This window comes from Pteronotus mesoamericanus, unplaced genomic scaffold, assembly GCF_021234165.1.
Source record: "Pteronotus mesoamericanus isolate MK-2021 breed Mesoamerican mustached bat unplaced genomic scaffold, CSHL_Meso_final contig_94, whole genome shotgun sequence".
In the NCBI taxonomy this organism is placed as follows: Eukaryota; Metazoa; Chordata; class Mammalia; order Chiroptera; family Mormoopidae; genus Pteronotus; species Pteronotus mesoamericanus.
In genome coordinates, this window is record NW_026555285.1 from 51,367,578 (window position 1) to 51,390,407 (window position 22,830).

Consider the following 22,830-nt stretch of genomic DNA (forward strand, 5'->3'; position numbering starts at 1 on the left):
TAATACTGGATAATTTGCTATAAATTCGGTTTTCTCTTAAACGCTTGCATGACCACCAGACTGTTCCTAAGAAAGGCGCTCATCACTTATCAGCAGATTCGTCAAAACGCGTGGAAAGCAAGAAAAGCTAGAGGGGCTTCTGGTTAGGGACCGTGGAAACGAAGGCGTGCCGGGACCCAGCGTCGCTGTGTCCGGGCCTTATGCGCGTCCAACAGCGCGAGGAGAGCGCTGGCGTCTCCGTCGAAAGTGCGGGGCCTGGCTCGCAGCCGTGGTGTGGCCCCCGGCGCAGGCGCAAGTGCAAGCGCAGGCGCAGTGTTGCCCCGGCGCAGGCTCAGGCGGGAAGATGGCGGCCGGGTTCAAGTGAGTGCTGGAGGTTGGCGGGTGCGAGTTTGTATCCTGGCGGGTGGAGGCTTCATGTAACCCTTAGCTGGGGTTTTCTCACGGGGAGGCCACCTCACCGGGCTCCCACCCCCCCGCAGAAGCAGGCGACGGGCGGGCGGACCTGGAGGCGGTCGTAGGGAACAGAAGGGGGATTCTTCCCGCCGGGAGGCGGGAGGCTAGAAGCGCTGGCCGAAGAGTCGAGCGCCCGCCGCGAGCGCTCTGGCTCGGCGTGTGGAGGGCGCGCAGCCCCAGCAGACTCGGCTGTATGTTTTGAGAAAGTGTTAGGTCAAAACCCGGTGCCATTCCATTGTCCGTTTGCCATAATTTGTTTCTGAAGGGACTGTGCCTTGTTCGGAAGATTTTTACATGGGGGGCGGGTGTGTGTGTGTGTGTGTGTGTGGTGAAGCATGAAGGTTTTCGTTCTCGGGGTGAAGTCTTGAGGAGGATAAGCAGGATTCCAGAGGAAACCAGTTAGATCAGAACAGTTATCTATTTGCATAGGCTCCCGAGGGGATGATAGAGTGTTGTACCTGCAGCGGCTCTGAAGTTCACTTTCTAAACAGCAAGATTTAGCGGGAAGTCTAGTAACCCGTGGAACTGAAGAGGGACGCGTAGCGCACTTCTCTGCGACGACTGTTAGGTCAGGTGTGGTTGTGCGAGTCGCAGGCACCGCTGCTGTGATCGTGGTTTATTGCCCGGAGCCGTAACTGAAGAACATGTTGACTCTCAGTTCCACGGTAGTAAAAATGCAGGTGGAGCTTTTTTCCCCTGCTTCTAAGGTAACAGTCCGGGCTTCGGAGCGAGCAGGTCGGCCGCCCGCGTTCGTCCCGTTAGAGACGCGCCCGGGCTTTGGGCTCCGCCCTGGGCTCGTGGGAGGCAGCGCTGCGAGGGCTCGTATCTGCCTCTCCTCTCGACTGTAGTCGGACCCGCTTTTTAGCATTAGTTACATGTGTCATTCCTTACATGTCGTGGAAGTTTATGGAAGTTCACGGATGCCAGTTTCTGGGTTTATGCGAAGAGTCATTAACTCACCGCAGATGTATTTTTTTAACACCTTTCAGAACTGTGGAGCCTCTGGAGTATTACAGGAGGTTTTTGGTGAGTAAAGGTGGTTTCGTAGATGTCATGCCTTTTGATAACAATATTGTGCTCATAAAGACAGTTTTCACATATTCAAATAGTGAATGTTACATTGCACACCTGAAACTAATGTTATGTCAATTATACCTTTAAAATTTAAGTAATTTCAAATGACGGCTTTGGCGTGCTTTCCCTGGTTCTGTGCGCAGTGTCCGTGTGGGTAACCTCCTTTCGTGCGTGTTTCTGTAGAAGGAGAACTGCCGTCCGGACGGGAGAGAACTGGGCGAGTTCAGAGCCACGACCGTCAACGTAGGTGAGGCTGCTCTCAGGTCTCGGTGGGAGCACGGACCTGGCTTCCGTTTCGAAAACACAAGTTTTCTTGCTTTCCGAATACTAGTACAGAACTTCTGTTTATGAAATTTTAGAAAACTCACTATTCTCTCCATTGATTTGCTCTTCGTGTAGAATTTTAAAGTTACTGCCGTTGCCCCGCGTTCCTTCTGAGCCTCTAAGACATGGGTTTCTTAGGCTTCCTGCCCACTGCACCGTCCGTTGCTCACGTGGGTTTCCAGTTTCGCCCGCACGGCATCCCCAGGTTCCGTCCTCTGAGCCACTCACACGGTGGTTTGGCCACATTCTGCCCCGTTGAAGGGATTCCAGTAATTCTGTGTCGAGATGTTTATCTGTGCAGTGCTATGACTGAATGAAAAAATGATTGATTCCCATTCAAGGGCAGGCGGGCGATGGTTAAAACAGCAGTTTCAAATACTACGCTACTTTACAAAGGCCTGAGCCAGTAATGACTTTTCGTAAGCAGCTGACTTAATGGAGGGAGACGAAACCCGGCGGAACGCGACACCCCTTGCGGACCGTCCTGTTCTGCTTGCTTCTCTTTCCAGGCTCAATCGGCACGGCGGACGGCTCTGCGCTCGTGAAGCTGGGGAACACGGCCGTGATCTGCGGGGTTAAAGCGGTGGGTCTGATGTGTGTCCTGTGGGGCTGTGAGTGGCCAGAGTAGCCTCCTGTGTCTGCTAGGCTGTCACGTCTGCCAGCGGCACTGCGGTCAGTCGGGCAAACAGGCGTCAGCTGTCAGGATTTTCCGTTTCCCTGCTGAGACGTCCAACGGTCCGTGCGGCCCAACACAAAAGTGTCAATGTGCTTAAAACCTTTTGTTTTTTGCTCATCAGTTTTCTTTAGCCTGTGTGTGTGTCCTGTGTGGCCCAGAGACGCCGGAGGTTGGACACCCCCGCCGAGAGCCTTCATCTTTGAGAATTAGATAATAGGACCCAAGTTGAATGACTCGATTATAATTTGTGAACAATTTGTCAAGTGTAGGGAAGTCAAATAATTTTTCAAATTGTCACCATCTTAAATTTCTTAAGAAATTGGGAGAAATTAAGAGCGATATTTGGTGACATCCTTTTACCCAGCGATGGCATTTAATCTGTGCGCCTGTACAGATGTGTAGACAGTGGGGGCCATTCGGAATTCAGCCTTGAGGGAGTGGCAGCCACCATGCACCCCGCGCCTGCCGCGTCCCAGGCACCCCGTTTTAGGCGCTGCACGGAGTCGGTGGCTTCAGTCCTCAGAACAGTCACCCTCAGTCTGACGTCTGTGGCCCCCGCGGCCCACGAGGCTCAGTGATTCCTGAAGCGTGTCTGGCCCCGGAGCCCTGGCCTCGGACTCGGCCGCGTCCCCGGCGTGACGCCGTCGATGCCTCACGGCGAGACGTGCGTGCACACGGTCTAGCTGTGCATTGGGGCATCATGGCCTTACCGCGCTTGGCCATGGGTGACAGTCCCTTAGCAGAGGCCTCGTGAACGTCCCGGGACAGCTGGCTGGCGAGATGCCAGGCGACTGGCCCAGAGTCTCTGGCCGGAAGCGAGGGCCTTGCCTCGGTGCCGGATGGCTCCGGAGCCTGCGCTTCGCTCCCACGTTGTGAACCACTGACTCCTAAATCCGGGGTGCAGGGTTGGGGGTCGGGCGGCGGGTTGCCACTGGCGCTGAAATTCAGAGCCTGGGCTGCCGAGATGGCGGACACGGCTGGTGGCCCTGCCCAGAGCCCCGGTCCCGCCTGGCAGGCGTCCCCCGGCCCCTGCTCAGGGCCTGTGTTTCTTCGCAGGAGCTCGCCGTGCCGCCTCCCGACGCCCCCGACAAGGGCTACGTGGGTGAGTTGGGCGGCCGCGCCGCGGGCTCCGGGCTGGGGCCTCGCAGCTGGGGAGGGTGCGGCATCGCGATCAGAAACGCGCAGGCGGTGGTCCTGACGTTTCCGGTGTCAGGAGGCAGCTTGGTCGCAAAGTGGGGAACTTGTGTTTCTTGAACTCGTTTGGTCCGTCTTTGTTCACGCGCTCAGGTGCCATCAGCCGAGGGCAGAGCCCCCGGGTGGCGGGCGCAGTGGCAGACTTTGCTTCCCTAGAGACTCCTCGTCCGCGCCGCAGGAGCCGCATTTTAAAATGCAGGGCAGTCGGGTCCGCGGCCCCCGCGCCCCCGCTGCCGCAGATGGGGGCATTTTGAAGGAAGTCAGGAAAATTGGGGAGGCCCTAAGTCCTCAGTACGTGCTTTTTTGGGTTTTATTTGTGCGGTGAAAAGTCGGAGTGCAGACCACGCAGGACGGCACTGATGCGTCGCAGGGGCGGGCAGGGCGCGCGGGGCCGGCGGCCTCCCTGAGCCGCCGTGTGTCTTCCAGTCCCCAACGTGGACCTGCCGCCTCTGTGCTCCTCGAGGTTCCGGCCGGGGCCGCCCGGGGAAGAGGCCCAGGCAGCCAGCCAGTTCATCGCGGACGTCGTGGAAAAGTAAGCCCCGGGCCCGACGCGCGCTGCTGGCGTCCAGGGTGCCCGGCCCTCGCTAACCGCCTTGTCCTCGTCCCCAGCTCCCAGGCGGTGCGGAGAGAGGACCTGTGCATCGCTCCGGGAAAGGTGAGTGCGGGAGGGGGCCGCAGGCCTTCGCACACTGTGGGGGTCCCCTGAGGGGAGGCGGGCCTCGCACCGCTGCGGGGACACCAGTCTGGCGCGCTCGGTCGTTTGTTCACACAACATGGCTGATTTTGACTAAGTTACCGCCTGGCTTGGTGCTACCTTAAGATGAGGTCATTTTTTTCTCAACTTTTACAGCAGCAAATAATACTCATTTCTAACTCTTGTAGCATGTGCCCGGCGTCTGACGGGCCTAGGCGTTGAGGGTGAATCCACACGGTGGATTCCAAGCCTGGGGGCCACCCTGTGCGGCCACGCCTGCTCCCTGGGGGGCAGCACCTGGGCGCCAGGGATGCCCGTGTCTTCGGGAAGCGCGCCTGGGCGTTCGTGGGGGCTTTGGAGAGCCTACCCCTCACCTGCGCACCTGGCGATAGGAATGGGGGCCGTGGCTTGGCAGCCTGGCGGCCAGGAGCCGGCTCACGCCGAGCGGGCCGGCTCTGCGGGTTCGCTGTGCGAAGGCAGCAGGCGGCTGGCCTGCGCAGTCCTGAGCCTCCGCCGCCTCCTGTGCCCTCCAGCTCGCCTGGGTCCTCTACTGCGACCTCATCTGCCTCGACTACGACGGGAACGTTTTGGACGCCTGTACGTTCGCTTTGTTAGCGGCGCTGAACAATGGTGAGCAGCCCGGACAGAGGGGAGGCAGTTCCTGCGTGGCTGTCGGGCCGCTGCTTTGTTAGGCCCGTCCACGTCAGGGTCTTGTTGTGATTTAGCTTATCATTCATTTCGGTGTTTCCAAACTAGTGTTTATATGTATGTTACATTTATTTTCATGGTCTAAAAAAATTTTTTACAGGGCACTTCTAGACAAGCTCAACAGGGCAAAGGCACTTAGGGCGCATTTGCTGCACTAGAGTGAAAGACTGACTTAACTGTTTGCCTTTTTCTAGTACAGTTGCCTGAAGTTACCATAAATGAGGAAACTGCCTTAGCAGAAGTTAACTTAAGGAAAAAGAGGTATTTGACCATCAGAACCCATCCAGTCGCCACCTCCTTCGCGGTGTTTGATGAGTAAGTTGACGGCGTGGAGCCGGGCGCGGGGCGCTGTGCCGGCGGAAGCGCTCCGCGGGCCCTGACCACCCCCTCTCACCCAGCACGCTGCTCGTGGTGGACCCCACCGGCGAGGAGGAGCGCCTGGCGACCGGGGCCCTGACAGTCGTCACGGACGAGGCGGGCAGGCTCTGCTGTCTACACAAGCCAGGCACGGCCCTTCGGTTGGGTCCTGCGTGCGGAGACGCAGCCTTGGGGGGAACCCGGTGGGGGTGGGGGCAGTAGCCTGCGGGGTGTCTTCCGGTCGGCCCGGTGCAGCGAGCCCAGGATGACAGCCTGCGCCCTTACACCGGTGGCACGTGCTAGAATCACTGGGAGGGAGGTCCTGGTAGAGCGTAGCTCACGAAGCTTGAGACCATCGCCCAGGTTCCCGCTGCGCAGCTCTCGTCTAACTTGACGTTGGCCGTTACCTTTGCAGGGGGCAGTGGGCTGACCGGAGCCAAACTCCAGGACTGCATGAGCCGAGCAGTCACCAGACACAAGGAGGTAAAGAAGCTGATGGACGAAGTCATGAAGAGCGTGAAGCCCAAATAAACCACCGCATTCCCAAAACAGATTTGTAAAAAACTGTATTTGTTTCACACTGCACACAAGCCTTTTTATACTGAATAAATATCAAACTACTCTCCTGAAAATGTTTTTAATATTTGTTAGGCCACTTCCATGTTCTGTACAGTGAACCCATTCTGAAAAAACAATGACTTAAGCAAACCAACCCTAATAGTTAAAGCATTTTCCAGTTTTTATTTAAAAAGTCGTAGGGCTGTGCTTCTGTATAAAGTTTGTATGTCTAGCAATGTCAAATACTGATACGTTTTAAAAGACAGAAATGAAGTAGAAACTTGGAGAATCCTTTTGAGTCACTGCTCTTTTGTTTTTAAAAAAGGAAAAATGACGCCAGACTCAGAACTTGGGAGTGGTGGGCGCGCTTCTCTTCATTTTACTTTCGGACTGGCTGCCGGGGTGCCGGTGCCTGTGCCGGTGCCGCTGGGCCGTTGGTGCCGCCGCCGCCGCCATAGCCATTTGACGCTGCAAGAATCGCAACTGCTGCAAAGGGGGGGGAGACACGACGTTACGTGAGGCAGGGGTACAAGGGGCTTTTCCTGCACATGGTGAAGACAACACTGAAGGAGGAAGCACCGAGAAAACCAGGAGGGGCCGCACCACGCCAGGCAGCGCGGCCGGACAGCCCGGGGCCCGGAGGCCTGCCGAGGGCTTCCCAGCGGCTCTGGGCCGCGGCGCGTCCGGCGAGCGCTCTGCCCTGCCCGCCTGCACTGCAGTAACTCAGCAGCTTCAGTGACCACGTCCCGCGTGACAGAGCGATACGAAGCCACCCTGCACGCGAAGACGGCCAGCCGTGGCACGCGGACTCCCCCAGGAACAGAATGCCGTCTTTCCCAAACAGGCATGGCGCTGACTAGTGGGGACGCTGGCGTCCTTGCCTTGTCTGCTGTGTGAGTTAACCACTGGCAACTGCTTATTTCAGAATCGACTGCAGACTACGGAAGCGGATGTTAATGTGCCATCGGCACTGACAGGAAGGTTTTGAGTGAACAGACGTGGGGCTGAAATGTACAAAACACACTCAGTGCTCCGCATGGGCTGGCTAGAACGTCAGGCTTTTAAAGTAGAACGTGCTAAGTTATTCACCTATTACTACACAGGCCTAAAAGGCAGTGAAAGGAAACTAAGGCATTCTGAGGCGCTTTGGAGCCAGCGTGTGTAAGAGCAATCAGAGCGAAGTTGCTGGATTACTTGGATCTGCTGCTGCTGCTGCTGCTGAAAGGCAGAGGAGAGCTGGAGTCTCTGCTGGGGGAGGCTTTGCTCAGGTCGGTTCTCGGCAGAGCCAAGCTGAGACAGCGCTACAGAGAGGAGAGGGGAGAGCAGGCCCGTCAGGCGTGTGCAGCCCCGGGGCGCGGAGAGGGCGACACAGAAAATGAAACAGCAGAGGCGTTACCGGCGTGAGTCATCTCGGGCACCAACCCCAGGCAGCGCAGCGCTCGGGCTCCTGTCCCTGGGGGCACCGTGACGCGGGGCTCGGACGTGAAGGGGGCGCACCTGAGCCCGGGGCCCCCTCTCTCCCTGCACCCCCAAGGGGTCCGAGAGCAGCACCGTTCTGTTGCTGGCAGAGTGTGGAGCAACGCGTGCTTTTAAAACGTGGACCAAGGAGGAGGGGAAGGGCGGGAGAAGGCCAAGCTACCGCAGCGACTGGGCAAGTGCACCCAGGCAGGAGATGTCACGAGGAGCATGGGACCACGGGCAGCCGTGGACACGCGTGCCACCCTCCCGAGCCGAGGAGCCACAGCGGTCGGTGCCGCCCTCCTGCTACTCCGAGGGGAGGGTCTGGGTCCAGTGGCCGCAGCCATGGGCCAGGAGCCCTTCGCGGCAGGTCGGGAGCAGGGCCCGTTCTTAGACCTTTCAGCCTGGAGCTCTTTCCACTAAGCTGCGCCTCGGGGAACGGACACCCTGGGTCGCGAGGGCCGCGTTACTAAGTTCCCGCCCGAGGATCGGCCAGCTGTGAGTGCGTTCGGGGACTTCGACCGCGCTCAGTTCAGCCCCTGGGGGTGGTGGCGTGGGGCGCCATGGGGAACCCGGGGAGGGTGCGACAGGCCCACATGCCCGCCCGCTCAACCCCCGATTCCGCCATCACTGTCTTCAACTGATGAGATAATCTTCCTTCAAGGTCACCCCTCAGTTCGCCATTTGCTGCTGGAGCTGGTAAGCCGTTGAGTATAAGCTCGTTTTTTACAAACAAAAGAAGTGGCTTACAGAATTCATGTTACTGACATTAAATGTTAATTCATGCAAGTACAAGCAACAAGAATGAGACAAAAGATGACGCAACCTATAAACGCAAGCTCAACAACCTAGAGAAACGCGTTAAGCACTTTGGTGGCTCCCCAGTAAGTCGGCCAGACAGCATTTTGCCAACAAACTGTAACAGAAGCAAAACATAACTGCTCTTCATATACACAAGTCAGAGCATTCTTGATTGTCAAAGAAAAAAACTCAGAGGGCTAGCAACAAACTGATTTAATAGTACATGCATTAAACGTAACTACTTTTTCCCAGTTAATGCTGGCAAGAGACGGAAAACTGATTGAAAAGGCGAGGCCCCACCTCGATTAACACTCAGTAACTCAACCCAGGAAGGGGCGCGGATACCAACCAGCGGCCTGTGGCTGCAGAAGGCCCCCCGCTCCGGCGAGGCTGAGGGCGGCAGCGGGTGGGGCCGGCGGGGCCTGCTCCAGGCCTGCGGAGCCTTGTTCGGAGCCCTGAGTGGAGAAACCACACGTGACTTGCACAGAAAGAAAACCACCTTTGTGTTGGTAAAGAGAAATAAGCAGCTCACTATGAGACTCAGTCTTGTAAAAAGAGTAGTGTAACAAAGATTTCCAAAGCATTTGGAATTACCAGGAACAAATTTATGGCATTGTGAAAGGAAGAAAATAAAGCCCGGGTTTTCAGAATTGAATCTGTCCTGGTGTATTGTTGGAGGCCCCACTAATCATTCCTACAGCTGCTCTGCAGAACTTCGCCAGGATGGTTTTAAAGTTTGGAATACCATATTGGAGTTCCAGGAAGCAGAAGGCCCCGGGTGGCACGGGAGTGTTGGAGCGGCAGGGCGGGCGGCGGGATTTGGGTGCTGACTGGGAGCTGGGAGAGGCGCTGGGGCGTGGCCCCGGGACCGCTGTTTCAGCCTCCGAGGCACCCCCCGATGGACGGCAGGGATTCGGAAAACCGGTGGTTCCTTCTTCTCCCTTAAGTTTCCTGCCACCCTCACTCCATCCCACTCGGCATTACAGGAGAGCCTGTCTCTCTTCCCTCCACCCCACGCTAACAGGGGCGCCTCCCTCTGAGAGATGGGACGCTGTGAGCAGAAGAGTGAGGCCTGGGCAGGAAACACAGGCCCCGGCAGGAGGGCCTGGGCTGGGTTGGGCGCAAGTCACACGCCTGCTCCGTCTCCAGTGCGGTGTTGTGAGGGTTAGGGCAACGGACAGCTACTCTTGTTAATAAAGAAAGACGGGGCAGGAAATCGGCGTGTGAGAACCCCACGGGGTGCAGGCCCCTCGAAATGCCTGGCCCAGACGAGACGGGCCGCCGCAGCGGCGGTGGACACGCGGAGGCTGGGAAAGCACAGACCTGTTCCCCTGGCTGCTGCGGGCTGGGCGCTGCGGGCGGCTGCGGCTGCTGCGGGGGAAATGGTGGCGGCTGCGGCAGCTGCGGCTGCTGCTGCTGCTGCTGCTGCTGCTGCAGGGTGTTGAAGATCAGAGAGCCCCCGGGAAGCTGTTCAGAGTTTAAACAGGAAGCAGTTAATTAGCCAAGTTCACATTATTTAAATTTCCTCATTCCACAAATACTTTTGCAACATTCACTAGGCATTCGTTGCTCGCACAGGGGTGTCCAACCTGGTGGCGTCTTGGCCACACTGGAAGAAGAATTGTTTTAGGCCACAGGTTAGATACGCTGCAACTTGGAATCAGTAAAAAATCTCATGTTCTACGTAAATGTACGATGTCGTGTTGGGCTGCATTCACAGCCATCCTGGGCCACGTGCCGCAGCCGCAGGTTGGACACCCCTGCGGGATTGAGGAAACAGGTAAACAAAAATGAAAACAAGACCCCTGCCCTGAAAAAAAGATCCACTGAAAGACAATTTTTGTAAGTGTTATTGCTGAGGGCTCTCAGGTACGTTAACACTCATCAATCAGTCCGCCTCACGCCAGCGACAGGTCCAGGCGCAGCCCCTGCCTCCGCCCCCTCACGCCTCCCTACGGAGCAGCACTAAATGCGCGAGGGAGCACAGACAGGGGAGCTGGGGAGCACTGGACGCACGGCGGGGAAACTCATCTCCCGAACTCTGCTCGGGCTTTGCCAAAGCCCAGAACTTTACGCGTGCTTATACCACACAGGGAGAAGCTGGGAAGCAAGTACATGAGGTGCCCATGTTTAGTTTGGAACATAACTTGCTCTGTCCTTCAGAATGTAAATGGATTAAAACTTAAAAAAAACGTTTTAAAGAGATATTCAGAAAAATCCATGTTAAAAATGAAAACTAGGCATTCCACAGGATCAGGAAACAAGTGGTTTTTCTGTTTTACTCTCTAGGAGTTTAGGTGATAAGCACTTTGAAGTCCTTAAGGGAACGCTCAAGTAAACACCAAATCCAGAATTAAAAAATGCCAGGTGTCCTTGGGTCAGGCTTCCGACATGCCGCGGGTCAAACGTTTCTTTCTCCCCTAGTTAGATAATAAATGTAGCAAAACAGGATAAGACCCTGAGTGGCTCTGTCCTCGTCCCTCCCTGCTGTCTGCGGTGGCGGTCCAGGCTGCACGGGGGCCCGCTCTCGCCTCTGCCTGCAGACGGCAGCAGGGCCCATCGGCCCTCAGAGGGGGCCGAGCCTTGGAATCTCCGCGCCCATTGGTACAGGTGTGCATCGTGGGGAAAAAACTTCAAAGTATAAAGACATTAACAGAGAGCAGTGTTTTAGGTTTACCTGGAGTAGATTCAAGGGCCTGAGACTTGAAGTATTTTTTAAACCAAATGGAACACCTGTTAAACACAACTCGTGGTTATAATATGGAATTAAAACTTTATTACACCTGAAAACATTTATGCTTTTGTATATAAAATGTAGCACATTCAGTACTTTCTGCATAGATGTGCTGTATTTTCTATACTTCAAAATTTCCTTAAAGAAAATGACCCCGCCCCTCGCCTCCCGCCTCCACCAACACCAAGGCCGATGGTGTGGCGGCCGCCGCAGACGTGGTCCAGGTGCGTGCAGAGGTCACGGGAACGGTAGCGGGGCCGCCAGGGCATGGCATGCGCGGCACAGCAGGGGACAGCCACAGCGACCGCGTCTCAGAGCCGACGCGCTCCGTGCAGCATTTTAGGGAGCCGACGTTGACAACGCCGGGGAGCACCGAGTCCCACGTATGGGGCCGCCGCGAGGGCCAGGAAGCAGCGCTGCCAACCCTGGGACAATGCGGGGCGCACGGCGCAGCGGGGCAGCCTCTGCAGCCAGCGCTGCACACCCTGCCTCTTCGCTTTCCTTTAATTTGAAAAATAACTTCAACAACAAAAGCTCATTCTTAGCTCAGCCTGCAGACCCCGGTAGTCTCGAAGCACACACATGATATATACCACTGTGAACAAGAAATAAAGCGTGCCCAGTCCTCTAAGCAAGTCACTGTATTTTAAAACAGGTGCGAGGCCGGAAAAGTACTTGGGAGGCACCATCAGGTGCATATGCGACAACACGGACTTGCCTTCCAGGGCCCCGCACGACCAGAACAGCCTGACCGCATCAGAGGCGCACGGCTCTTGTGCTGTGAGCTGCCCGGAGGCGCCCTTCTCCGCACCCACAGAGGGCGCTGTCTTCTCGCCGGCTGGGGCGGGGGTGGGGTGGGGTGGGGTGGGGTGGGAGTGGGGAGATGGGGCACCCGCTGGCTCCCTCCAGGCCCCGCCCCCGGGGGAAGGCCTCTGCAGCCACAGGTCCCGGGAAGCACAGGGAGGGGCGGACACGATGCCTTCAGCTCCAACTGCCTGCCTGTTGGGGCGCTCGCCTCTCTTCCCCTCTTCCCTTGGAGGGTCGAAGGAAGACACGCCAGCAGCGTCTGGTGGGAATGCCCGTTCTGACCCCCAAATACGTGGGTCATGTACCAGAGCTGCATCTTACTGGTCACGTTGCAGAGTAAGGTTGCATCTCATAGGTTAATTCTTGGTACCAGAAATCCCTGCGTACAGGTATAGGCACCAGATTTTTTAAAAAGTCACTTTTTGAAAAACTGGAGGAAAAAGGGCTAAGTAATAGCTATTACTAACTTATTGTTTTTAGAGAAGGCAAGGAAGCAGGAGACACACACCGACGGGTGCTGCGCTCCCGGTGCCTCACTGGCGGCCCCGCCGGGCCGCCCCTCCTGCTGCGCAGGGCTGAGGCTCTAACAGCAGAGCTGCCTGGCCAGGGCAACTCTTCTTCTGTACATCAATTGAAATTATAGCTGTATTTTTGTCAGATAGTCAAAAATGTATTTTTTTGGTGTGCCACAGAATTTCAGTAGTTTATGTGTGCCATGAAACGAGAAAGATTAAAAACCTCCGTCTTGGGTAAAAGTTTTTTTGATTATTTTGTTACTACATCAGGTTTCTCTCATTAAGCTTTTCCTCAGCAGCGGGGACCCAAATGGTGCCGGGCCAGCACCGCACACACTCCTGCAGGGAGCTGAGCCCGGCACGCGACCGTGGCGGCCCCCGGTCCGCGTCGCAACTGCCCCCGCCACCAGGACGCCACCAGGACGCCACCGCCGACGGGGCAGCGACCCCTGCGTCGCCGAGATCGGGCGCAGCGTGAGCACGTCGCTGGTGGACCTCCCCGAAAGTGCGCCAGAGGCGGCGAGGCACCGCCGCCGCCCACTGCCCTGATACGACAGCGACGCACGAAGGTGACCCCGCGGCTGCACCGCGCGCCCAGGACACAGCGGGGGCCCAGGCCCCATGGCCCGTCCAGAACGGGCCGAACCCGCCGCAGCACGCTGCCCCCCGCACACGAAGTGTGCCTTCCAAACGCCCCCGGCACCGGGTCAAGACGGCGCTGACCACAGGCAGGCCAGCCACGTCCCGCTCTTGCCGCGCGGGGCCACGGCAGGCTCTGCGGACTCCCAGGCTGGCCGCGGTCCTTCCCGGGCGCACTGCCGGGTGGTTTTCAATTCAGATATTGGAACTTTAAACGCTCTCAGCATAAAGCCTTCCATTTTTTAAAGCTCTTCTGACGTGCTACCACACGAAATGAGGAAGGGAGCTGCCTTTAACAATGGGAGCAGTAAAGCGACATTCTCCCGCCCGCGTGGGCCGCGAGTCCTGTGTTCTGACCTGCGTGCGGAGCGGCCTGCGCGGGCCCGGGCAGCGCGCCGGGCAGCAGGCCTCCCGAGGGGAGCAGGCCGCTCAGGTTGATTCCGGCGGGGGCGACGGCGCCGGCGGTGCCGCCCAGCACGGGGCTCGAGCCGCTCCTCAGAGCCTGGACTCCGCTGCGGGGAGAAGACACAGCATCACACCGGCGCGGCGGCCGCGCCTGGGCGCATGCCGCCCAGGGCCGAGGAGACGAGCCACCTGCTGAGCAAGCACAATCGGGTAACTCTCCCCGCAGGGCCAACGTCCAGGCCCCCTGCCGCGTCTGCGCTGGGAAGCGACGGCAAGCCTGGCTACAGAGCAGCGCGCGCGGTTCTCCGGGTTAAAACGCCGCCCGGGAGAGGGGAGCACCGGCCCAGGGGCCGGACGGAGGAAGCGGGAGGCGCGCAGGGAACCCCGTCCGCCGCTCTCCGCGCCCAGCGTCCCTCCTGGGGCCGGGCACGCGCAGCGCACCCTCGCTCCGCAGGCAAGGACGCGCCGGGCTGGCGAGGGCGCCTCCGGCCACTTACCACACGGAGCCCACCACGCCGATGAAGCTAAGTCCCGCGGAGGCGGCCGTGGCCTGGGGGGCGCTGGTCCCTGGGGCGATGGATGTCACCATGGTGGAAAGAGGAACGGTCGTTACAGGCATTGCCTGGCTCAGAGGCCTTTGCTGCTGAGCAAACCGAGTTAACAGAGTGGGCTGAGGGGTGAAGCCTGAGCCTTGGGAAGGAGGGGAGGCTGAAGGGGCCCTGGGAGTGGAGCTCTGGGCGTCGGGAGGGTGTGGGGCCGATGGAGGGGTTGGTGTAGGAGTAGATGGCTTAGGAGTTCCAGATCCTGCTCATTGAGAAAAATAAAAATTGCTAGTTTGTTATAAATGGCCAGTCCTTCTCAAAATAAGGTTAATGGAATCTTACTTAGCACTGACAATTTGTTCCAGTTTTTTAAAAAGCAGTTAACTGCAAGTGTTGACTTCTACACATGACCCATGTGTCGCTACACCCAATTACAATTAAGGATGCAGTATATCACCCAGAAGCGCCGTCGGCGAGGCTGGCAGAGAGCAGCGAAATACACACCTGCAGTCTATCGCGGAACCCACGCGAAAGCTATTTTCCTATATGCTACCTTTGGCCTAAAAAGTTTAAAAGGATTCAAATTAATTGTTGTTATTTACGATTTCACTATGTTAGGACTTCACTTAAAAGTATTGCTTATTTTCGGTAACAGTCTGAGATAAACTCTGAACATACTTAATAAAGTACATGTGGTTAACAATTGTATTTGGCACCTAAATACACTGTTTAATTCCTAACACATCAAGTTCATCCTGACAAACAAATTCACAAAACACAGGAATAAAGCAGATATTTGATAGATAATACTGCATCTTTAACAGTAACTGTGTACTTCTGTTTAAATGTAGAATGTATAGAAAATCTGTTGTGAATGAAGTATGCACAGTTTATCAACTTTAAAAAAGAACAAAAACAAAAACAAAAACAAAAACCAAAAGAGTAAAACCAAAAGCTCTTGAGGTGTTTTCTTTTTTAGCTTTCATGTCCTGCAGAAAGAAAGGAAAGAAATGTGAATGTCCAAAAGCTGCCGCTCAACCCTGGCTTAAAGTAACAACTGTGTGCAGTAGACTAACACAATTCATACCCACAACGTAAGAAGTGCGAATAAGACTTCCAGAAAATTGATAAATTTTTCTTTGTGCAAAACAAGAAGGCAGAAAAATGACACCTTTTGAGCCATCAAGACGGACATGTCCGTATCCAATGCGGAGGCCGCCCTGTCGCTGTGCAGCGCACCACAATTTCCGCACACTGTGCTTAGCTACAAAAAACCTAAAAAACCGGAAGGCTTTTTTTGCAAATTGGCACCAAAATATCTCAGGTATTTAGTAATTTGAAGATATTCTCCCAAACTAATGCTAGATTTCTTGTATAACTCTTTCATGTTAAAAAAAGTATTCTGTACTAAAAATAACATTTTGGCATCCCCAGAACGACGCTTTAGGATCGTCACCGCGTTTGGTAACTGACAGTGACTTAGGAGAGCGTGGGAGGGTTTCTGAAAAACCGGCTCTCAGTTTATTGTGTCACTGCCTCAGCGACAGCTGACTTCTCACACATACAAGACAGGGCTGCAGCCAGAACGCCTGCGACATTCTTTTCATATTAGGTGCACAGCTGATACAAAACGTCAAATAATCCTAGGGTGCGCTGAAGTGAAGACTATTTTGGAATCTTTTGGCCATCTCTAACTACCATATTTTTTTAAAGATGTGTAAGTTGTGAGTCTCTCAGAAAGGTATCCACAGAGTGCATACGTAAATACAGAAGAACAAGTACAACTACATTAAACACATAGTACATACACTCAACAAGAGATCTGCCCGAGGCCTCTCACAGCCTGTGTGCGCTTCAGGCACACGGCACACCAGCCCTCACTACTTCCCTGGCTGAGAAAGCCGTCCAAGAGACGCCAACGCGGAGGCTCGCCGAGAGCTCCTGGACGCATCTAAGTCAGAACTCACTTTGCGAGGAGCTGGCAGGCGACAGGGCGGCCGGAGAGAGCAGGCTGGCATGACTGGGGTCCGCGGACGACTTCCGAGAGAGGCTCGGTGGCTTGGGAGCAGGAGGGGGAGTCGGAGACTTAAGAAAGCTGCTGGCCTGTTGTGGCGTGAAATAGTTACCTAGCAGAATGTAAAATTATTTCCTGTAATTCAGAATTCTGTGCAAGTCAAAAGATGAGTCAAGTCTAAAGACAAGGCGCGGTCACGGGGAGCGCGCAGTGGGTACCTGAGGCGGCGCCCCCCGAGCCCGAGGGCAGCTTGATGGGCGGCGGCCGGTGTCTCACCCCCTTGCCCAGCACGGAGGACTGCACAGACAGGGTCTCGGGCTGCTGCGGGCAGTGACAGGAAGCGCGCTCTTCAAGATCAAGGTCGAACCGCTGTTGCGAAAACTAATGCCCCTGCGCGTCCCGGAGGGAAAGAATTTAAAACGCGTGCTGAAGAGCAGGGTCTCCAGCGAGGAGGCCCCTGGAGGCACCGCGGGCACAGGCAGTGGAGGGGGCCTTCGGGGTCCTGGGCGGGGGGGGCGGGGCGCCTGAGCGAGGGGCGACAAGTAAGACGGGGTCAGGGCTGCGTCCCTAAATCTCTCCCAGGAAAGCAACAGCCGGTTCACACACAGGTGCTCGGTATGCTGCTGGCATACTCTACCTTTGCGTGTCTGAAAATTTCCTTGATAAAAAGTTAAGTAAGAAGGTGAAGTTAGAAGCACCCCTCAGAAAACAGTCCTTAACGTCTCTCAGGCCCCATGAGAAACCACTGGGCACGGAACACTAGCAGTGCGGCCTGGCTGGGCGGCGCCGTGGGTTGGAGCGCCGCCCTCGGCACCAAAGGCGCGAGGGTCGGTCCCAGGTCGGGGGGTATGGGAGGCAACCAACCACGGTTCTCGCTCACATCGATGTTTCTCTCTCTCTCCACACACTCGTTCCCCCAATCAATAAATATATCCTCAGATGATTTAAAAAAACAGCACAGAGAGGTAAGCAAACACACTTCCGCTTCCTTCCCCGGAGACAGCTGGCTCCGGCCGGCCGAGCCGCTGGAGCTGTGCGACATCCTCACTGGGCACTTGGCTTCGCTCTGGACCAGCTCCTGGTACTGAATGACCACCCTGAAAGAGCGGAGGCCCAGGCGACAGTCAGGCGACTCCGCACGTGCGGACCGCGCGGGAAATGGGCTGGGCCTGCCAGTTAAACCTGTCGCCACAATCAGCACAGGAAGTAAAGCTCAACAATGCGCCGCTCTGTTCAAAGTGCGCTTGTCTAATCTTCTCAATGATAAGCCAATGCTCAAAATATTAACAATCTTACGCTATATTTCAATATTTTATTTTGAATGCAGAAATTATAGGGATTATTTAACCAATAAACAGTCAAATAATTACCACTAACTTTCACTTAACATTCTGATTAAAGTGCTGCCCCGAAGCTCTCTTCCTTATTTACCACAAATACGCTGGGTTTTTACTTAAAATAAAGCTGTATTGTAAACATTATTCTTTCAGTTGTTACTTTCTTAAGCCTATTTTTAAAAATCCCAGTACTCCATATGGCATAACTAAAATCAGACTTCCAGTCCTACTGAAGTGCTCTCTCACCCTTCAAAGGGATGTCCTTCACATCCACCCAGAAAAAAAATACAGATGTTAATAAAATACCTCTCAGCATCAGTCTTTGATCCAATAATGAACCTAAAACATTTAAAAAAGAAAGTATTAGATAAGAGTTCTCTTAAAGAGCCCTGGTATTACTTTTGAAAGCTTCCATATTTCATTGACAACACTTTTATAAATTAAAATCTACCAAGATATGAAAGAAATTAAAAATGCATTTAAGCTTGTGAAATAATGGAAAAGTTTTACATGCAATAAAATAATTTTGTGACTAATTTAGCTGATTTAAGGGAGATTAGTTTTGGCACAAAACTTGAGCATCGGAACAAGACCTGGGCTGACAGCGGCCATGCACCCGCATCCGCCTGCACGGCCCAGCCGCCCTCCCTGGGCCCCGGCCGCGCGCCCGCAGTCCGCATGGCAGGGCCGCGGAGCCTCTGCTGGACACGGAGGGCGGCTTCCTGCCCGGCCGAGAACGCCTCTACAGCGCCTTTAAAGAGTTTGCCATTTGCGCAATTTCTTAACAGATTAAAATAGTGAGTTTATTTTTTAATTACCAGTTTGAATGATCATCAGTGGAGGAGCTGAAATGCACATGTAAAAGAAGAGAACACCTGGTTAGTCAGCTCACAACCTTGCAGCCCTGAACTCAGGCACCTTATGACCACAGACAGCGACCGGAGGCGAGGAGCCATGGGGCAGTTTTGCAGTGCCTCCCGGGTGCAAAGGCGAGAAACTCTTGTTCTTGTTAAACAAATCTAATCACTTGGCTTTTTGAACTGATTTTTAAAACTGAGAATATATGTTACTCCCTTGTGTTCAAGAAAAGTTAATAAATTCATTTAAAATGACTGACGTGTATTTTAAAGTGGAGATTTTTGAAAATACAGGCAACCAACATGTCTCCTCTTCCTACGCAGTCTGCAGCGGCGGCCCCGCCCCTGGGAAGCAGGGAGCCGCGGGCGCCCGCTGGGCTCTGAGGCCCGCCTCTGCTGCGGGCGGTCGCGCTTCGCTTGGGTAAAAGACTTTACAAAGGCTTTAATGCAGACCCGGCCCCGCTTCCTCCTCTGAGCTCCTCTGTTATTTCTCCAAACATCATCAACTTGATTAAAAGACAAAACTAATAAAAGCAAAACTAAACACTGGTACCTTGTACTAAATATGTGCAGTTCCTAAGTTTAGGAAAACCAACCGGGCGTATTTCCAGAGCCAGCGAGCGTGCCGACTGCCCCCGCCCCTCCCGCACCCACGCCGAGGTCCCAGGGAGCGCGCCACACGCCGAGAGACAGAGGCAGGCGTGCAGCACGTGAAGGCACCGAGAGGGGAATCACAGCATATCCCTCACAGCCAGTAGCCAAGTGATTATGCCATAGGTTTAAAACAACTGCTGTTTTTACAGTAGTTCTTGGCCAACATGGTAACTGCTGTTTAAGTTCACTTGGGCCTGCCGCCAAGTGGAATGGAGGTCTGTGAGCAGCCAGCGACTCCCCAAGGGGACAGCGTTACTCGGTTTGTCAGCAGCTGCTGAATAAGCTGTGACAGCTGGTTCTGCCAGTCAGCACGTGAGCAAACTCACTGGGGAGGGGACATCTGGCCGTCCGTGTCCTCGTCGTCTTTGCAAGGCTGGATTTTACCGTAGTACAGGGGGTCACCGAGCGACTGCAGAATGGTCAGCTTCGTCCTCTGAGTGCCGGCTTCGCATTCAAACACGTAGTCGTCTTTCATGTCCTGAGAAAGACAGGGCGTCCCGGGGTGAACCACGGGGAGACCGGACGGGCGCAGTCACTCAGACAAGCCACACAGGGTGTCCTGACCCCGAAGCCCCCGGCCGAGCTGGTGTGCACAGAAGTCGCGTCCCGACACCGGTGTGCTGCGCGAACCTGGCCCCCCAGCAGACCTCACCCGCCGCTTTTGTCAGAGGGCTCCCCTCCCCAGACCCAGGAGAGCCACACCCGGGATGGGACGGGGGCAGCCCCGTGTCTCTCGTTCTCTGTAAACACTAAGTGCCAACCGCCCTGCAGCTAGGAAGGCGGAGGAAACACGTGTCACCATTTCACTTTTTATCCAACCCCAGAGGCTCCTCTGCTTCACCTCCTCCCGCCTCTCTGGTGTCTGGTCTCCTCCTCTGATGGAAACACATAAAACACAAAGGCCTTCTCGATCCTTTGAGATCTGCCTTCGGATCTGGTCCCCCGCTCTTGCTCAGATTAGCTCTTTTAACCCTTCTCTAGGGTTAAGGTTTCTTTGCTCGACCCCAGACAAACGCCTTCCCCTGCAAGCGCAGTCACCAGGCAGACCTGGCTCGGCGACCCGCCAGCACGAGGAGGGCCGCGGCGCCGCCGGGCCCACCCCAGAGAACGCGGAGGCCCAGGGCCCTGCGCCACAAGGCCCCCCGGGAAGGGGCGTCCCCTGGGGTCGGCCACCAGCGCAGTCTGAGCGCAGCCTGGCAGGCTGTCGCAGGCTGAACATGTGAGTGCGAACAGTAGACACGGGAACAAGCGCACCCTCAGAGGCAGGCCTGTCTCTGCGCGTCAGCAGCCCGTTCGCTGCCGCACACACAAGGCATCTTACCGTTCCACTTCTAGACGCACCTTATTTAACAAGTTACGCCTATCTACCTCTCCCTTTACGAAGTTATCATTGCAAACAGGGAGACGCACCCAGAACAGTTCCCTTAAGAGACATACTTGAAATAATTTACTAGTTATCAGCTTGAATCTAAACTCAGGAGAACCACCAATCTGCAACCAACACAGAAGTAAAAATGTAGCTGTGCATTGAAATTGCTTTTTGAACTGGCAGCCACACTTGGTGAAAAACAAAACTCAACAGTTGTTTCTCCTTTTAATTCAACAACTCCCAGAAAGCCCTTTATCAAACAAGACACAACTGCAGGCCCGTGCCCTTCACGCGTCGGCAGCCCCGAGCCCCGATCCCAGACGCTGCCCTCAGAGGCGAGGCCGGCGAGGGTCACTCACGTGGGCCGGCCAGACGGCGGGCTGCGAGTCGTCGGGCTTGACGGACATTTCCACCTTCGCGTGTTTCTCCACCTAAGCGGCCACATGGAGACACATGAGACAACAGAATCAGGGTTATGGCCCGAGGGAAGAACCTGAGTGACTTCATATCGTGTACGTTTTAGGACAAGAATCCTTGAATCACTAATATCGCCAACTGCTTATCTTAAGTGGTTCAAAACTCTCCTGATACAGTGAGTCCAACCAACTGGCTTTAAAAAGACACAGAATGAGACCCCTGTTCGCCACCCTCTGACAGCGCCCCTTCCTGCCAGCCCGTGAACGGCTGCCACGGGTGTCCCTTAGGACACGCGGGACGGCAGGGAAGCAGCTGGGGCCGGGGTTTTTAATGAACAGAGGTCGTCGCATAACAGCCAGGACAAAACTGGAAGCAGACTAGGGAAGTTCAAGTGGGCAGAGCTTGTGTGAACCTTCTCGTTTTTAGTCAGACGGAGGCCCTATACAGGGTCCGGCAGAAATAGCGCCCATTTTTCATTACAAATCATACGCATGTGATCCTGCACACAACACTATCACACTCAAGCTGCACCGCAGGACATGTTCGGCGGAACGGTCAAATCGAACGGACACCCGACCACACCCATGGGGTGGCCCCGCCCACTGCGCGGAGCAGGCCTCCCAGCTGCGGGCCTGCGTTGTGTTTGTTTCGCACTAGACCACGAGACGCACACGCGCTCACCCTCCGGGCGACCGGGGCCTTCGGGGGGGCCCAGGCTCCCTGGGACCGGGCGCAGGTCCGGGGGCCCGCGTCCCTGCCCTGGGCACCCGGCTGCGCGGGCAGGTGCCACCCGGGGCCTGAGGCCGTGTCTAACCGCTGCCCTAGACTGCTCTTCTGGGCAAGCCGGACCGCGTGGCTCTGCGCCGGGCCCCGCCACTCAGAGCGCGGGCGGCAGGGCCCAGACCCTGGCAGCCCGGCCCCCTGCTTCTCAGGCCGCCTCCGAGGAGGCTGCTCGAGCCACCGAGGACGGGCGGCTGGCTCTCTTGAGCTGCGCGTGTGGTCTACTTGTGATGGCTTTGGCTTGGTGCTTTTTACACTTTAAAAAAATAAAATCACAGACAGTAAGATCGTCCATGAGTGAGCCTGAAAAGGACGCCAAAGAAGAGCAAACCTCTAACTGATGATAAAGAGCTGAGTAATTAACAACCAGGAATGCAGGACAAAGAGGAAAATAAAAGGGCCAGGGTCACCCCTCCCGGGGCCCCATTCTTGCCTCCAGTCGCAAGGGCTGCGACCGGGCAGAGATGCTGCCCCGGCGCCTGCGCCAGCCATTCTTGCCGCTGTCAGGTCCGAGGGGTGGCCGGGCGCTCCAGGCGCCCCTCCGCGTCCCCGCTCCCTGCAGCCTGGCGCCCCGTGGTTACTGCTCCCTCTCTGGACACAGACCTGCGCCCGGCAGCCAGCCTCACACAGTGCGCGGGACAGAGGAGCACGGCTCCTACCGTGGGGCCGCCGATCTGAAACACCCCGCCATTTTTTAAAGAAGTGAGACTCCCTGGCCGACGCAGGAGCCCCTCCGAGCTGCACTGAGGACCCTGTGTGAGGGCAAGAGCCACGCACGCCCCAACTCACATCCACTTCGGAGGGCACGGCCAGGCTGCAGGGGCTGCGCTTCCACATGTCCACACACTGGAAAACCAAAAACAGTGTCGAGGGGCAGAAAATCAAAGGCAGGGGGGCTGTAGCGTGACAGTAAACTTCACTTCAGAAACGTGTACTTACATTTCCCGCTTTGGAAATTTTGAGGTCGTAATGCTGACCTGCTTTCCTTTCCTTCCTTTTCTGCAGGAAATCCAGGAGCCCCAGCTGAGGGGGTGGTGGACGATGGGACAGGTCCTGCTGCCGGTTCAGCGAGGACCGGGAATACCTCTTGAAACACCTGAAACGTTAAGAGGTTTGAACTAAACAAAGCTTATAAAGGAGGTTCAGAATACATAAGGGCTTCCACAGGAAGGCACCGAGTACGCAGCGAATTCCTGAGTATTTGCAGGCTGCTGCCCCTGCCAAGCGAAGCCCCAGGCACAGGGAGCTACTGACGGGGGCACGCACAGAAGCCCCGCGGCCATGAGGGCCGGCCCTGTGGGGGCAGCCAGCGGGGTCGCTGCCGAGAGCGGCGCGGGCAGGGGCAGGGGAGAGGTGAGCGACGGGGAGGCAACGTCGGGGACGGAAGGGCTCCGAGGGAATCACATGTGACAGGACACGTGAATGACACGCAGGGCCCAGCTACGGAAAGCCCAGGAGACGAG

General features: G+C 55.9%; 2 protein-coding genes across 7 annotated transcripts in view; one reads left to right on the forward strand and one right to left on the reverse strand.

The window, feature by feature from the left end:
* The first annotated feature begins 315 nt into the window (after positions 1-315).
* EXOSC8 (exosome component 8) lies at positions 316-6,112 on the forward strand. Its single transcript, XM_054586571.1, has 11 exons — positions 316-360; positions 1,443-1,479; positions 1,711-1,774; positions 2,361-2,434; positions 3,584-3,629; positions 4,148-4,253; positions 4,331-4,376; positions 4,949-5,045; positions 5,318-5,438; positions 5,522-5,628; positions 5,896-6,112. Exons 1-11 carry the CDS (start codon positions 344-346, stop codon positions 6,009-6,011), a joined length of 831 nt encoding a protein of 276 aa, XP_054442546.1. The 5' UTR covers positions 316-343; the 3' UTR covers positions 6,012-6,112.
* A 75-nt stretch (positions 6,113-6,187) lies between these two features.
* Positions 6,188-22,830, reverse strand: part of SUPT20H (SPT20 homolog, SAGA complex component) — a 31,195-nt gene continuing 14,552 nt past the window's right edge. For 3 of the 6 annotated variants that reach the window (XM_054586567.1, XM_054586565.1, XM_054586566.1), the window contains exons 11-26: positions 22,307-22,463; positions 22,157-22,213; positions 20,530-20,601; positions 19,128-19,279; positions 18,109-18,135; positions 17,597-17,629; positions 16,933-17,050; positions 16,172-16,274; positions 15,907-16,065; positions 13,895-14,201; positions 13,350-13,504; positions 10,975-11,030; positions 9,621-9,764; positions 8,647-8,752; positions 7,233-7,339; positions 6,188-6,524 (exon numbers count right to left, since the gene is read on the reverse strand). In XM_054586567.1, the coding sequence (XP_054442542.1) occupies positions 6,381-6,524; positions 7,233-7,339; positions 8,647-8,752; positions 9,621-9,764; positions 10,975-11,030; positions 13,350-13,504; positions 13,895-14,201; positions 15,907-16,065; positions 16,172-16,274; positions 16,933-17,050; positions 17,597-17,629; positions 18,109-18,135; positions 19,128-19,279; positions 20,530-20,601; positions 22,157-22,213; positions 22,307-22,463 (1,897 nt within the window). In that variant the 3' untranslated portion in view covers positions 6,188-6,380. The remainder of the gene's footprint in view (positions 6,525-7,232; positions 7,340-8,646; positions 8,753-9,620; positions 9,765-10,974; positions 11,031-13,349; positions 13,505-13,894; positions 14,202-15,906; positions 16,066-16,171; positions 16,275-16,932; positions 17,051-17,596; positions 17,630-18,108; positions 18,136-19,127; positions 19,280-20,529; positions 20,602-22,156; positions 22,214-22,306; positions 22,464-22,830) is intronic. The other 3 variants (XM_054586570.1, XM_054586569.1, XM_054586568.1) reach the window with 2 other exon arrangements.

What these genes read in the sequence shown, in the direction of transcription:
- EXOSC8 (XM_054586571.1), top strand. An exon ending in ATCGCGGACGTCGTGGAAAA is followed by an intron (nt 4,254 to 4,330) that starts GTAAGCCCCGGG and finishes CCTCGTCCCCAG; the next exon opens with CTCCCAGGCGGTGCGGAGAG. An exon ending in GTTAGCGGCGCTGAACAATG is followed by an intron (nt 5,046 to 5,317) that starts GTGAGCAGCCCG and finishes GCCTTTTTCTAG; the next exon opens with TACAGTTGCCTGAAGTTACC.